Source organism: Schistocerca nitens, chromosome 5 (genome assembly GCF_023898315.1).
Source record: "Schistocerca nitens isolate TAMUIC-IGC-003100 chromosome 5, iqSchNite1.1, whole genome shotgun sequence".
NCBI classification, from domain to species: Eukaryota; Metazoa; Arthropoda; class Insecta; order Orthoptera; family Acrididae; genus Schistocerca; species Schistocerca nitens.
This window is the reverse complement of record NC_064618.1, coordinates 882336129-882353203: the sequence shown is the minus strand read 5'-3', so window position 1 is coordinate 882353203 and position 17075 is coordinate 882336129. Positions and strand designations below refer to the sequence as shown.

Here is a 17075-nt window from a genome sequence, read left to right as displayed (position 1 = left end):
TAATATTGTGATCAATATTACAAAAAGAAAGATTTGTACGGCATCGTCGGCTGTGAGACTTCGAGGCGTAGAACTGACTGTTCAAACTGAACTCGTTTTGTTCCTCTGCGCACAACGGTCCCCTTACTTTGTGGAGGGTTTCAAGTGTATCTGTATAGTGTAGGTGACTGCGTATAATGTGGATCTGTATAGTGTAGGTGACCACGTATATAGTGTGGATCTGTGTAATTTAGATGACTGTGCAGAGTCGTTTCGACGTCGTTTCTCTGCACGAGCATCTTGTCATTTGGACTCTCCTCCCCTTTTCCCTCGTACAGTTTAATGTGTGTCAGTTTTTGCTACTAATTGTGATAAAAATCTTGCGCTCAGGTGCCCCTCTGCTTGTCATTCCGAGTGGCCATCAATAACTGTGAGACACTCTGTTTAGAAATCTTACAGTTGTGCTGGCACCCCAAGTAGCACCTTATGTTGGATGACGATGACGATGACAACTGTAATAGGACGTGATTAGTGGTGGTAAATTGTAACCTCCGCCGTGCAAGATACAGTGGCTTCCGGAGTATGTATGAAAATATTTATTAAGAAGATTACACATCATATTGACACCAGGTCTGTCAACACAGAGGCAGCTGCGAAGCCACTGACTGCGCACTCCACTGGCCAGTGCTCAGCTTTGCCTTGGCCCGATTCTGCCTTGGCACTACACTGCTTGTTCTAAGTCGTGTTTATAATTTCACACCTTTACAATGCGTACAGTTGGTTCTCTGAAGAATTTGAGAGCAGCAGGAAGGGAGGAGTGAAGGAATGGAAATGAAGGCAGAGAAATGAGGGCGAAGTAATGGGGAAAGAGAAATCGTGTACAAACAACCCTTTCTCTGAGAAACCCCTTCCTCTTGGCCTCTCTTTGTCTGTTCATCTGTAATCAGTCTTTCACCATTGTTTCTTGTACAGATGATATAGGCTTGAAAAATCTAAGAGAATGAAATTAATTTGTTAAAAAAATATTGAGTTTTTTGGCATTACACGTAGAAAATTTTGAAATCAAACAGTTTCTAAATTTTTGTATGATTAAGATATTAATGTTAACATATTAGTTGAATTTGCTTAATTTTTTTTTCTCTGTTTCTAGAATCTACATAAGGATGTTAAAAATGAAGTTTATTCCGCCTTCCTCTCTAATGAACAATTTCTTTTAATACTAGCAACATACTACAAATAATGCTTTTATTTTCCTTGTAGGAGGTCTTGAAATATGCAATTAGAATAAACAAGCAGCGACAAAGAAGTAGTGCTACAGTTCACTATGTTGACGCATGGCGGCAAGTTATAGAGGTGATGTTCATTACGGCACCATTAGATGTGTTGCCATATGAAACAAGACAAGATGTTTTATTGGACGCTGTGCAGCTCCTTCTGTGGAAGGTATAATGAAAACTGTCTAATTTGCTTAAATTCAGTGAAGACAATTATCAGTAGTTCTAATTTTATTCTGTAATTGGTTTGTGAATACTATTAGTTGCTTATGCCTAAGAAAAGTGTAAAATATAGTGTGTATTAGTAGTAGTAGTAGTAGTAGTAGTGGGCATTGGTTTGCTATGCTTATTGGATTCACACACAGTATTATATTGAATTGCTTTTTACTGAGAGACAGCTCCAAGAGTAGAAACTTGTTTGCCATTTATTGGTGTCCACATAAAAGGTTAAAATGTTTTCGTTGTGTTGTAGCCATGAGGCTGTGCTACTTTCTAGCAAGCAGAATTAGTTTGTAGCAGAATCTACTAAAAACATTACAGATTAGCAATATTGTGAAAAGGATTGTTGCTACCCACTATATAGCAGAGGTGGCTGGGTCACAGATATGCATAACAAAAAGACTGTCAGAAAATGGGCTTTCGTCCAACGAGATAGAAAACACACACACACACACACACACACACACACACATTCACACACAGATGACTGCAGTCCCTAGCTGCTGAGGCTACAGCACAGGTGTGGCCTCAGTAGGCAGACTCTGTGTGTGTGTGTGTGTGTGTGTGTGTGTGTGTGTGTGTGTGTGTGTGTGTTTGTTTTCTATCTGAAGGCCTTGCTGGACGAAAGCTCATTTTCTGACAGTCGTTTTGTTATGCGTATCTGCGACTCAGCACCTCTGCTATATGGTGAGTAGCAACTATCCCCATCATAATATTGTTACATTCCATCCTGGATTTTGCATTTTTAAACATTACAAATTAGTGAATGGTTAGTATCTTGTAACCTATTTGATGTACCGAAATTGGACTGAAGTCGGTAGCATATTCCAGCTAGTCCTAGTTAGTTTATTCGTTCCATTCATTCACACCAAGGAAAGGTCTTTACAATATGGTTTGTGTTGCTGTATAACAAAGGTTTCATTTTTTGAGTTTTTGTTCACAGTATCTCATTTGAATATGGAAACACAGCTGTCTGAAAAAACTCTACTGTATGTATGATCTCACTCAGGCGTCCATTAATGCACATGGGAACACTATATTGAAAAGTTTATTAGTAACTATCTAATAGTGTGTTATTGTTTGTTCCAATGCAGTGTCCTTGGTAGGGAATGTGGGAGGTGGCTGCCAATTACATTAATTATACTGCTTGGGCAACCATTGATTTAAATAATTAAATGAATATTAGAAGAGCATTCTTCGATGCCAAATGAAAAAATTGCTTACTTTGATATAAATGTTTTATGAACAAGTAGAAGGAAATAGCTGGTAGGGTTTATACTCCAATAAGTGCTTTACTCTATTGACTTTGTACAAAATTCACATATTTTTGGCCTTTGACAGGACAATGGTCTAACATGTAGGCACATTTAAGAGAAATTTGGTGGCTTACACCGCTATATGCTCTGTTATGTTGTTGTGGTGGTGGTGGTGGTGGTGGTGGTGGTGGTGGTGGTCGTCAGTCCTGAGACTGGTTTGATGCAGCTCTCCATGCTGCTCTATCCTGTGCAAGCTGCTTCATCTTCGAATAACTACTGCAACCTACATCCTTCTGAATCTGTTTAGTGTATTCAGGCCTTGGTCTCCCTCTGATTTTTATCCTCCACGTTTACCTCCAGTACTAAATTAGTGATCCCTTGATGCCTCAGAATGTGTCCTACCAACCGTTCCCTTCTTCTATCAAGTTGTGCCATAAATTCCTCTTCTCCTCAATTCTGTTCAGTACCTCCTCATTAGTTACATGATCTATACATCTAATCTTTAGCTTTCTTCTGTAGCACCACATTTCAAAAGCTTCTATTCTTTTCTAGTCTAAACTGTTTATTGTCATGTTTTACTTCCGTACATGGCTACACTCTACAAATACTCTCAGAAAAGACTTCCTGACACTTAAATTTATTCTCAGTGTTAACAAATTTCTCTTCTTCACAAACGCTTTTCATGCCATTGCCAGTCTACATTTTATATCCTCTCTATTTCCATCATCATCAGTTACTTTGCTCCCCAAATAGCAGAACTCATTTACTACTCTAAGTGTGTCATTTCCTAATCAAATTCTCTCAGCATCACCTGATTTAATGCGACTATGTGCCATTATCCCCGTTTCGTTTTTGTTGATGTTTTTCTTATATCCTCCTTTCAAGACACCATCCATTCCATTCAACTGCTCTTCCAGGTCCTTTGCTGTCTCTGACAGAATTACAATGTCATTGGCAAACCTTAAAAATTTTTATTTCTTCTCCATGGATTTTAATTCCTGCTTTCAATTTTTCTTTTGTTTCCTTCACTGCTTGCTCAATATACAGATTGAATAACATCAGGGATAGGCTACAACCCTGTCGCACTCCCTTCCCAACCACTGTTTCCGTTCATGCCCCTCGACCCTTATAACTGCCATCTGGTTTCTGTTCAAATTGTAAATAGCCTTTCGCTCCCTGTATTTGACCCCTGCCACCTTCAGAATTTGAGAGTATTCCAGTTGAAATCGTCAAAAGCTTTCTCAAAGTCTACAAATGCTAAAAACATATGTTTGCGTATCCTTAATACAGGGTTATTACAAATGATTGAAGCGGTTTCACAGCTCTACAATAACTTTATTATTTGAGATATTTTCACACACATACAAAAACTCAAAAAGTTTTTTTAGGCATTCACAAATGTTCGATATGTGCCTCTTTAGTGATTCGGCAGACATCAAGCTGATAATCAGGTTCCTCCCACACTCGGCGCAGCATGTCCCCATCAATGAGTTCGAAAGCATCGTTGATGCGAGCTTGCAGTTCTGGTACGTTTCTTGGTAGAGGAGGTTTAAACACTGAATCCTTCACATAACCCCACAGAAAGAAATCGCATGGGGTTAAGTCGGGAGAGCGTGGAGGCCATGACATGAATTGCTGATCATGATCTCCACCACGACCGATCCATCGGTTTTCCAATCTCCTGTTTAAGAAATGCCGAACATCATGATGGAAGTGCGGTGGAGCACCATCCTGTTGAAAGATGAAGTCGGCGGTGTCGGTCTCCAGTTGTGGCATGAGCCAATTTTCCAGCATGTCCAGATACACGTGTCCTGTAACGTTTTTTTCGCAGAAGAAAAAGGGGCCGTAAACTTTAAACCGTGAGATTGCACAAAACACGTTAACTTTTGGTGAATTGCGAATTTGCTGCACGAATGCATGAGGATTCTCTACCGCCCAGATTCGCACATTGTGTCTGTTCACTTCATCATCAAGAAAAAATGTTGCTTCATCACTGAAAACAAGTTTCGCACTGAACGCATCCTCTTCCATGAGCTGTTGCAACCGCGCCGAAAATTCAAAGCGTTTGACTTTGTCATCGGGTGTCAGGGCTTGTAGCAATTGTAAACGGTAAGGCTTCTGCTTTAGCCTTTTCCGTAAGATTTTCCAAACCGTCGGGTGTGGTACGTTTAGTTCCCTGCTTGCTTTATTCGTCGACTTCCGCGGGCTACGCGTGTAACTTGCCCGCACGCGTTCAACCGTTTCTTCGCTCACTGTAGGCCGACCCGTTGATTTCCCCTTACAGAGGCATCCAGAAGCTTTAAACTGCGCATACCATCGCCGAATGGAGTTAGCAGTTGGTGGATCTTTGTTGAACTTTGTCCTGAAGTGTCGTTGCACTGTTATGACTGACTGATGTGAGTGCATTTCAAGCACGACATACGCTTTCTCGGCTCCTGTCGCCATTTTGTCTCACTGCGCTCTCGAGCGCTCTGGCGGCAGAAACCTGAAGTGCGACTTCTGCCGAACAAAACTTTATGAGTTTTTCTACGTATCTGTAGTGTGTCGTGACCATATGTCAATGAATGGAGCAACAGTGAATTTATGAAATCGCTTCAGTCATTTGTAATAGCCCTGTATATCTTCTAAGATAAGTCGTAGGATCAGCATTGCCTCGTGTGTTGCAGCATTTTTCGGAATCCAAAATGACTTAGCCTGAAGTTGGCTTCTACCAGTTTTTCCATTCGTCTGTAAAAAATTAGAATTAGTATTTGGCAACCATGATTTATTAAACTGATAGTTCAGTAATTTTCACACCTGTCAACACCTGCTTTCTTTGGGACTGGAATAATTATATTCTTCTTGAAGTCTGAGGGTATTTCACCTCTCTCATACATCTTGCTCACCAGATGGAAGAGTTTTGTCATGGCTGGCTCTTCCAAGGCTATTAGTAGCTCTAATGAAATGTTGTCTACTCCTGGGGCCTTGTTTTGACTTAGGTCTTTCAAGTGCTCTGTCAGATCCTTCACACAGTATCATATCTCCCATTTCAGCTTCATCTACATCCTCTTCCATCTCTTATAATATTGCCCTCAAGTACATCATTCTTGTGTAGACCCACTATATACTCCTTCCACCTTTCTGCTTTCCCTTCTTTACTTAGGATGGGTTTTCCGTCAGCTCGTGATATTCATACAGGTGGTTGTCTTTTCTCCAAAGGCCTCTCTAATTTTCCTGTAGGCAGTATCTATCTTACCCCCTAGGGATACATGCTTCTATAAACTTACATTTGTCCTTTAGCCATCCCTGCTTAGCCATTTTGCAATTTCTGTCAGTCTCATTTTTGAGACGTTTTCACTCCTTTCCACCTGCTTTATTTACTGCATTTTTTATTTTCTTCTTTCATCAATTAAATTCAATATCTCTTCTGTTGCCCAAGGATTTCTACTAGCCCTCATCTTTTTACCAACTTTATGCTCTGCTGCCTTCACTAATTCATCTGTCAATGCTACCCATTCTTCTTTTACTGCATTTCTTTCCCCTGCTCTTGCCAGTCATTCCCTAATGTTAGATGTAGGCACTTTTTAAATTGTAATTATTGTGTTCTACTGATTAGAAAACTGTTTATAGTAAGCTTTAAAACAGATGTTTCCTCCATAAATGTAAAATGTATTGATGTTGGAGGCACTCCACTATGTAATCTCCCCCCCCCCCCCCCTTGTGTTAATCAAATATAATGAAATGAGATATCATTCGAATTATGTTGAGTCTCACCACGTGTGTGTGTGTGTGTGTGTGTGTGTGTGTGTGTGTGTGTGTGTTTTACTAGAAATGGTCAAAGAGCTCAAAAGCTAGTGTGATCACTGCCTCTTTTGTGTGTATCTGTGCTCCACACATTGGCTCACTGTGGGTGAGTGGGTTGCTTTTCCTTATTTTCCATATTTTTCCATCCAGGAGCATCCTTTATTGCTATTGGAATTTTCCTTATTTCTGGCATAGGAATGTTCAGAGGATAGCAAAACTGTGTGGAGGTACTTCAGGGTATATACGACCCGGGACAACCGGGAGATCCGGGAAAAACCCGGGAATTTTTTCATCCAGGAGAAAACTGGGAGAATTCCGGGAATTTTTCAGTGTTTTAGTTTTCAGTTAAATTTTTGTCATTTTCACTGGTAAGAACCGATACTCTAACAAAGGGTATTACTATATCCCACTACTGCAGAATAATACTTCAACAATGAAACATAAAAGAGAGGAAAAAAACGAAAATAACTTAAATTGCAAAGGAAATGCGCCATATATAACGATGACACACAGTGCTCATGCAAACGTCTGCCAGCTACACTAGTAAGGACCAGTTGTACAGTCCCCGGCTAGCAGCTGTTTCAGTTCTATTCTGGAAGTAACGCGGAAACCGTGTGACGAACACGTAATAACGCCTAACCGGAAAACAGTCGCGGGATAACTAAACCTCTGATTCTGGCAGGTTTAGTGAAGTTTATCGGCGAACAAATTTTGACAAAGGCAGGAATAGCTACAGAATTCGTGATGACAAGATTGTTAGAACGATGAAGAAGAAAAACCGGGGACATCACATGAATTGTGGAAGAATAAGACGATTCCAAATTTATATAAAAATTTCGTAATACTACTTTTCGATCTCATGCTTGAGAAACTGGTGCGTATGAATGAAATGTGAAACTATTGCCTAACATGAAGCTTTTTGCTTGTAGTAGGCCTAATAGGCATTTGATATTGGTACTTCGTGAATTATATTCTGCCGTGTTATAAAAATGGCCATTTGTGCCAAAACAGTCTCGTTTATTTGGTGTGTGTTACAAAATTGCTGCAATATTAGAAAGGCCTATTTTGTTTTATCTAGCAGACAGTGACAAAACAGACATAATCAGATCGAGAAACCACACCAGTCTTGGGTATTATTTGTGTTAACAGCTTTTTCAGTATTAGATAACAACATTTCGATTTTTCATGTAGCAAAAGTTTGACGAACTTTGATGAGGTAATAGATTCTTTCGCAGAAAGGAAAGCACACCATGTAAAGCTGTAGCAAGATTAGAGAGGAAAAAATGCTAGGAGCTAAGGATTGAAGATATGTGTACTTTCTTTACAGTGACGTGCAGTAGAAGAATGCTTTATGAAGAGGCGTGGCACTGCACTTTGGCACACTTAAGACCAAATAATATATGTCTTACATTTCCTCTAACACACATGTTTTATGTTTCAGACTTTTCAGAAAGATGTGCGCTACAACATGAACATACTTTTGAAAATTCGATTTTTTTTTTTTTAGTATTGATCCGGTTCGCAAATATGTTAGATCCGGGGCTGATGTGCAGAGCAGTCTGAGTTATAGTGGGTAGTCTCCACGTGACTCGTGTTTACATTTAGTGATTTTGCTATTTCCCCTTCGTTTATTCTCACGTCAAATGAAAACAAAATGAAGCGAATTAAATACATTCACATAATTACGGAAGGCCAAACTATCATTAGTTTCAGATTTTATTTTATTTCCACCTTTCTGACAGCCAAGCATTAATCGCTTTGTGGAACAATGAAGTTATTTTTGTCTGTTTGCTAAAGAAATTTGACTTTTATTGCCATTTTCCGCAGAGGCAGTCAATGTATTTGAAACGAAATGCTTAATTTCACAGTACTGGCTAGTTTCAACTGTTCACTGCATTCCAAGTGTCCGTTTTCATCTCCTAGCACGTATGCCATTATGCCATAATAATGAACCAAACATGATATAATACAGTACTGGTGCTCCAAGAAAATTTACATCCTGAATCCACACTGAAAAGCTTAAAATCAGGTCGAGGTCTACTTCATTGGGAATCTGAACATACGAATGTGCACTTTCAGTATGCACTTTAAATGCGCACATTTTAGTATGGTTAACGAAATTCCGATGCTCTTGGAGTATCCTCTGATGTCTTACTTCTTTTGAGTATCCTTTGATGTCTTATTTCATTTAGGACATAACGTATGATCTTTCAATGTCTTACACGTACGTACATACGGGCTTCCTACGTCATGATAGCTGCATAAGCGCGGTGTCACCTGTTATCTGCGCTCTCTGGCAACTGCTGGAACGAACTTATTTCTAACAGGTCGTGGGAAAATATTGTGAATGGTGGTTTGAAAATATCCTTTTACGTAAGTTGAACTATGTGCGAGTATGTACCATGAATTTCTAAAATCACAGAGCGTTTGACTCTCATTTAAAAATCAACTCCTTGATGACGAGCCATTCAGAAGAATTTCGAACCCTGAAGAACAGACATTTATGTCATTACTAAAAATTTTACTGGCACATTTGTGAGATATATCTTAAAGTGTAACACATGCAAAAAAGTTTAACATTATATGCGAAAGCTTAGCTTCTCTTGCTGCTTATTAACTTTAGGGACCAATATTATATGTGAAAGCTTTTCTTTTCTTGTAGCAACACTATGTATATTAATTTAAGCTATTAACTTTTCCTGTTTGTGTGTTTGTGCTACTTAACAATGATGTTGCTGTTGGTTGACTATATCACGTCTCCTATGCTCTGAATATCCGCTGTCATCTGCTGGCAAGATCAAGTGACATGAGCTATAACTGGCTTACAAAAGCGCATCACAACCTCTATTTCAATCGTTCTCAAAGTAACATGAGGTGTTTGGTGGAATTCCAATGTATACTTTCGCAATACGAAAATACACAGCGTACATGTTGCTGCACATCAAAAACATTGCCAAAACGTGTCTTTTTTCTCTGAGTTTCGTTTTCTAAAGTGCCGTGAAATTCTACGCCCGTATGTGAAAACATAACCATTCAAAGGATTGATAAGGAAAAATATACTGTCACTTAAAATGGAAAAAGCGTGTTTTAACCCAGGAGAAATTGTATTTTTAACTGGGAAATCCGGGAAAAATCCGGGAATTTTTTTTCCTTGTCCGCATATACACCCTGTACTTAGAATGTATTTGGTCACCAAAACATTTGTATTCATAAAACTAATACTTCATTATAAGTTAAGTTTGTGCTTTGTAATTATTTTGTTGCTATTAATGAGAGAGGGGTCTGTAGGAAGTTCACAGGGTGGAGGTAAGATATTTGAAACATTTTGAGAATGGTAAGAGATATTGGAAAGCAATATTTAAGTAGAATTGAAGAAAACTAAACCTGTCTCAACTAATGCAGTTTTCTGATGCATTCTATATAAATTTTTCCCTTGGTGAATTTCAGTTGAAGTTTAAATCTATCTCTGTTACTGGTTCTTTAAACCATCTGTTTAACATGTTCTAAGAAGCCACAGGAGATGTGCGGGTACTTATCATTGTTCAAGTACTGTGTAATGCAAAGCTATACATACTCTGAAATTTGATAATTTAAAATCCTCTCAGCATATACCGATTGTGTAAATCCCTTCTCCCTCTTCCTGGCTCTTTTTCTTTCTATCCACCACATCCAACACAGCCTCTCATCCCAGTCCACCTGCCAAAATATAGTCCCGTCTACATGGTAGGGGTGTGTGTGTGTGTGTGTGTGTGTGTGTGTGTGTGTGTGTGTGAGAGAGAGAGAGTGAGAGAGAGAGAGAGAGAGAGAGAGAGAGAGATCAGGGAATGAAAGTCAGAATATGATTATTTACTGATTTATATGTCCCAAGGTGGTACTTATTATCATCATCATCATCTTGGACAGTTTCCAGCCACTGGCTGGGTCTGTCGGGAACACAAGCCTCTCCATCGTGTTCTGTCTTTCCACCATTCCCCCTCTTCCACCTTCGTCCAGTTCTCTCCTCTTCTCATCACACATTCCTTCACTCCCTTCACCCATCTATCTCTTGGTCTTCCTCTGGGCCTCTTCCCCTCCAGTTGCAGATCAAGCATCCTCTTTGGAATTCTTCCCTCATCCATTCTCTTCATCTGTCCATACCACTGCAGTCTTGATTTTTCTATCCTGTCCTGTACTGGTTCCTCCTTTAGTCTTTCCCTCACATACACATTTCGCAATCTGTCTCGTCTTGTTACACTCAACCTGCTCCTCTGGAACTTCATTTCACTAGCCTGTATTCTACTTTTGTCGCTTTTGTGCATTACCCATGTCTCACTTCCGTATGCCAATATGGGGACAAAGTGGGTTCGGTATATAATTCCCTTGGATTTCTGTGGCACCTCGTTGCTCCAAATAAGCCCCCTAATGCATTTGTAGAACTGCCCTGCTTTTCTGCACCTTTCATTTATTTCCATTGCGTTTCCCCCCTTACTTTCAATCATGCTTCCCAGGTACTTGAAGTTCTCTACCACTTGTAGTTTTTCCCCTCCACAAGTTATATCCACATTTGGCCTATTCTTCTTCCTTGTTGTGACAATTATTTCACTTTTCTTTGCAGAGAAATGCATTCCATATTGTGCTGCCGTTGCCTCCCATACATCTAACTGCTCTTGCACCTCCTTCTTGCAATTTCCCCATAACATCAGGTCATCGGCAAAAAGCACTGCTTTCATTTTATGATCTCCAATTGCATCTGATACTTGCTGTAGGATTTCATCCATAACAATAATAAACAATAAAGGCGAAAGTGCACTTCCCTGTCGCAGCCCATTTTCCAGCTTGAACCATGCAGTACGTTCCCTCCCCACTTTCACACAACTCTCACTTCCCTCATACATTTTTCTGACTTTTCGTGTTATCTCTCCATCTATCCCTTTTGCGTTCAGCACATCCCAGAGCTTGTCCCTACAGATACTGTCATACGCCTTCTCAATATCTAAAAAGGCCATGATTAAGTCCTTCCCGTACTCATAGTGCCTTTCCTGCAGTTGCCTTACCGCAAATTATGAGGTCCGTTGTTGATGTTCCCGGTCTGAAACCATACTGCTCCTCTTGCAGTCTACTTTCAATACTGCTTCTTATTCTCTTCTCCAGGATCTTTTCATAGATTTTTCCACAGTGGCATAGCAGGGTGATTCCTCTGTAGTTCTCACATCTCCTTTTATCCCCTTTCTTGAAGATCGGGACTATAATTCCTTTCTTCCAATCCTCAGGAATTCTGTTCTCCTTCCACACCACCCTCAGCACTCTGTCTAGCCACTGGGTTCCTACTTCTCCTGCTGCTCGTATCATATCCACTGTTACTTCGTCCCAACCTGGTGCCTTGCTCCCTTTCATCCTCTTTATGGCTTCTTCCACTTCATTCCAAGTTAGATCATCAATTTCCCCACTATTATAATCGTCTGCTGCCTTAGGCTCTCCATCGCTGTTAGTTACCCGCTTGGCGGCATTCAACAGATCTTCAAAGTACTCCTTCCAAATCTTTTTGAGCTCATGCATTTCCTCCACAACTCTTCCATTATTATCCATGATCCTCAGGCACTTGCTTCTGTCGTTCCTCTTATTTCTTACCATGGTGTAAAGTACTTTTTTGTTCCCTTCACTGTCCTCTTCTAACATTCTTGTCCATTTTTCCATCCACTTCTTCTTCTCCGCCCTTACTATGGTCTGTGCCGCTTTCTTGCTTTCCTTATATTTTACCCTAGCTTCCTCTGTTCGGGTCTGGAACCATTCTCTGAAGGCTTTGTTCTTTCGAAGTACTGCCTCTTTACATATGTTGTTCCACCATGGCGTTTCCTTACTTCTCCTCTTTGTACTAGTTCTTCCGCACACAGTCTCAGCTGCCTCAACTAGAGCCCTCTTAAAATCTCCCCATTCTTCTTCCACTGTTCTCTGATCTTCCTTTGGCAGCTTCTTCCTGATCAGTGTCTGGTACTGGGTCCTCCGTTCATCCTCTTTCAGCATCCATGTCTTCAACCTTTTCTCCTGTATATCTGTTGCCCTCCTATCATTTTTCTCTCTCAGGGTGGCTACCAACAGTCGATGGTCACTGTCTAAGGCCTCAGATGGAATGACCTTAACATCTGTGAGGCTGCTCATCATCTGCCTATCCACTAGTACATAGTCTACTACTGAAGTTTGGGACTGTACCAAGTTATTTTGTGGCTACTTCTCTTCTTGTACCAGGAATTTGCAATCGCCAGCCCATTCCTCTTGCAGAATTCCAGCAACAATTTTCCTTCTCTATTTCGGTTCCCCCAGCCCTCTGGTCCCATTATCTCCTTGAATCCTTTCCTGTCTGTGCCAACATGTGCATTGAGGTCCCCTATTATAATCTGATTACCTCCATTTAGCTGCTTTTGCATGTCATCTTCAAATTCCTCCTCCTCCTTTTTTGTACACCCCACCTGTGGGGTATATGCTTGGATGATTTCAATGCTTTTTCCTTTCACTCGTACTCTGGCTTTTATCATTCGATCATTGATACCTTCCACCTCCTCCTGCAGACCCTCTCTGACCACTATTGCCACTCCATTTCTTCCCCTCTCATTCCCTATCGAGTACAGTTTACATCCTTTACTTAGTGGTTTTTCACCAACTCCTCTCCACCTAGTCTCAGCAAGTCCCAAGATGTCCAATTTCCTCCTTTCCATCATTTCTACAATTTCTTCTAACTTCCCAGTTAGAGTCCTTACGTTTAAGGTGCCCAGTCGTAAACCATCTCGTAATCCTTTTCCATTGCTTGGTCGGTTTCCTTTAAATCCGTTCCGTGATCTGAGGCATGTTCCCTTTTTAAAAAAAGGTACTTATTCTTATGCCAAAAGTAAATGTTTTAGGAGGCTTTTTCACATTTTAAGTTTGCTTTGGTATGCACATCCAAGAACGTAGACCTTTCTACCCTGTTCATTATTTTTTGTTGGTGCACTACACTAATTACGTTAGTTCATTTAATCAGTTGTAGTACACTGCTCCTGGAAACTAATGATATGCACTTTGTTGTATGAGCTGCTTTCTTACATTTAGAGATGAGAGTCTCCACTAGTCCATATGTGTATGACGTAGGTAATATGTAGGCAAACAAATTTGTATTTTGGAGAGGCTTAATCTTACATTTCATCTTCGGCATCTGAATTTTCCACAGGTTACTTCTTCTCAACCAACAGCAAAACTAGCAAACCTTAGCTCAGGGACTTTGATGTTACTGCTAGTCAATCTTCGCAGTTGTTACAAAATGCAGAAGAAAGAGGACCATACAGCAGCAAAACAAAATGAACTGTCAATGACTTTGCAGACCAAATCTGCTGTGCTAGACCTAATTCTTACAAATATCATAGAATGGATTCTCAGAGCAGGTAAACTTGACTGTAAAAATAAGGCTAAATTAGATTTGATTTTATTATAAAAGTTTGATAAAGAATAATTAACTGATTATTCGGCATTTTCTGGTTATTTATGCATCTCAGTCTTATTTTAGCTAAGGAAAGAAACACAAACCAACTTAGTTTATTTACGTCAGGAGGGGGGGGGGGGGGGTTTGAGTGCCTCAGCGGATGTGACTCACTGGACTGGCTTTGCAACGTGGACTTGTTATGTTGGTACAGTTGAAAGTGAGGGGAATCTACAACCGTTAATTTTCCAGAGGGCATGAAACTCTTCTATGTGCTTAATTGATGACAGTATCCTTTTGGGTAAAATATTCTGGAGGTAAAATAGTCCCCATTTAGATCTTCGGGGCAAGGAATACCCAGGAGAATATCATATCAATGAAAATTACGTTGTACAGAATGGAGTGTAGAATGATAGCTCCTTTAATTGGGTAGGTAGGTTTAAAAAGTGAAATGGATTGGTCAAAATTAGGTATAGTGGGAATTATTGAAGTGCAGTGGCAGACAAGGACATCTGTCAGGTGAGTAAAGGCTAGTAAACCAAGTAGGGGCAGAGATGAGTAAGTCTAATAACAGATAAGAAATTACCTACTATGAATAGAATAGTGAATGAATTACTGTAGCCAAGATAGACACAAAGCCAACACCCACATAACAGTAAATGTTTGTATGCCAACTAGCTCTGTAGATGATTAACAGATTTAAATAATATATGACAAGATAAAAGAAATTATTCACTTAGTTAAGGGAGGGGAACATTTAATTGTGATGGGGGACTGGAATTCAATAACTGAGAAAGGAAGAGGATGAAAATGAAAAATAGTTGGAGAATATTTGGGGGGGGGGGGGGGGGCGATGAAGAGGGAGCTGCCTAGTAGAATTTTGTGCAGAGCATAATTTAATCATCACTAAAACTTGGTCTAAGAAGGTTGTATACATGGAAAAGACCTTGAGACACTGGAAGATTGATTATATAATGGCAAGACAGGAATTTCAGAACCACATTTTAAGCTGAGAGACATTTCGGGGGCAGATGTGGACTCTGACCATAAAGTACATTTTTGATAGGTTTGTGTGCATGCTGTATAATAGTGGTTTACAAATCTGCCCTCTTCGAAATTTAAATTATTGCATGAGAAATCAGAATCTGTGAAACTTGTTAAATGCAGTGAATGGATGAGAGAATGTGTGACTGCTGTGTTACAAATTCTCAGAAAAGTCGTAGGAAGGGACGAGGAAGAAACACTACATTTTGTATGTTAATAGTGTGGCACATTGTGGGACAGGAAAGTTAAAGGGGGGAGGCATTGTCATGAGTGATAAAATAACTGGTTATAGGATTCAGAAAAGACCTTTTTTTAGGGTAGGAAGGACAGAAAGAAACTAAAAACCTTCAGTTTGAGAAAGAAACCAAAAAACATAGTTCTAGCTTATTACATCAGCATAAACAGCTCTTGGTTAAGAATTTTCAACAATCAGCAGAAATTTCAACTCTACCCAATTTTAACTCAGTCAGTGTTAAATGTCGGCTATATTCATTGCATCAAAATATTCGAGGACTAAGAAATAAAATTAGTGAATTTATTATCTGTATAGATAAATTTGAGTCCTCAAACCCAGCTGACATAATCTGTCTCTCTGAACATCATGTGACTACTTGTATAGAACTTAGCATATGGAAGCAAGTGCAACAGAAGTAGAATTTCATAAACAATCCTTAGCATCTGCAGGTAACTTTAATCTGTTCATAAACCACCTTGAAGCTGTACTGGCCCATTTAACAACCAAAAACTAAGAAATAGTGGTTGCTGGTGACTTCAGTGTAGATATCCTTAAAGACTCTCCCAGTAAGAATGTATTTGAGTTAGTAACGCTATCATCCACCTTAATTCCCACTGTAAAGTTCCCCACTAGGGTAGCCAATTGCTCAGAAACAGCCATTGATAATATCTTTGTAGAAAAGTTCAATGAACAAAACTATATTACGAAATCAGTAGTCAATGGCCTGTCAGACCATGACATGCAGTTCCTTCTGTTAAATGTTAATACTGAACAGGCTATAAAATCTGTTAAATCTGAACTCAAGAGGGTAATAAATTAGCCAAAAATTGATTATTTTAGGACACTCCTCAGAGACATTCACTGGCGTGAAGTTTACAGTGCTCATGACGTGAATGAAAAATATAACACTTTTGTTAATAAAGTGCTTACCTTATTTGAACACTGTTTCTCCCAAAACTAACCAAGGTTAGAGCAATATATCTAAAAACAAAGATGATGTAACTTACCAAACGAAAGCGTTGGTATATTGATAGAGACACAAACAAACACAAACACACACACAAAATTCAAGCTTTCGCAACTCACTGTTGCTTCATCAGGAAAGAGGGAAGGAGAGGGAAAGACGAAAGGATATGGGTTTTACGGGATTGGAATGACTCCTTACCCTCTCCCTTAAAACCCGAAACCCATATCCTTTCATCTTTCCCTCTTTCGTGATGAAGCAACCGTGGGTTGCGAAAGCTTGAATTTTGTGTGTGTGTGTGTGTTTGTGTTTGTTAGTGTCTCTATCAACATACCAACGCTTTCGTTTGGTAAGTTACATCATCTTTGTTTTTAGATATATTTTTCCCATGTGGAATGTTTCCCTCTATTAAATTCAAGGTTAGAGCAAAGTCTACAAAGAAGCCATGGATTACTCAAGGAGTAGGGGTATCTTGTAAAACAAAAAGAAAACTGTATCTGTCAATCCGATACAGTTCTGATGTTGATGCTATAGCACATTACAAGAAATACTGCAAAATATTAAAGACTGTAATACGGACATCAAAGCAAATATATTACGAGGAAAAGATAGTCATAACAGATAGCAAAATAAAGACAATATGGGATATAGTGAAGGAGAAGACTGGTAGAACCAGATATGAAGAGGGGCAAATGGCATTAAGAGTAAATGATACATTGGTTACAGAACTTTTTAACAAACATTTTATATCTGTTACTGAAAAGATGGGGTTGTCAGGTTCTGTAGACGCTGCCATGGGATACCTCAGACCAGACATTTCAAGTAACTTCCATAATATGAATTTGACCCTCTCTATCCTAGCAGAAGTAATGTCCATCATAAAAGCTTTAAAATCAAA

General features: G+C 39.5%; 1 protein-coding gene across 1 annotated transcript in view; it reads left to right on the top strand.

The window, feature by feature from the left end:
* LOC126259578 (nuclear pore complex protein Nup205) overlaps window positions 1–17075 on the top strand; it is a 325077-nt gene that overhangs the window by 237310 nt on the left and 70692 nt on the right. The window contains exons 23-24 of the mRNA XM_049956486.1: window positions 1240–1422; window positions 13689–13899. Of these exons, the coding sequence (XP_049812443.1) occupies window positions 1240–1422; window positions 13689–13899 (394 nt within the window). The remainder of the gene's footprint in view (window positions 1–1239; window positions 1423–13688; window positions 13900–17075) is intronic.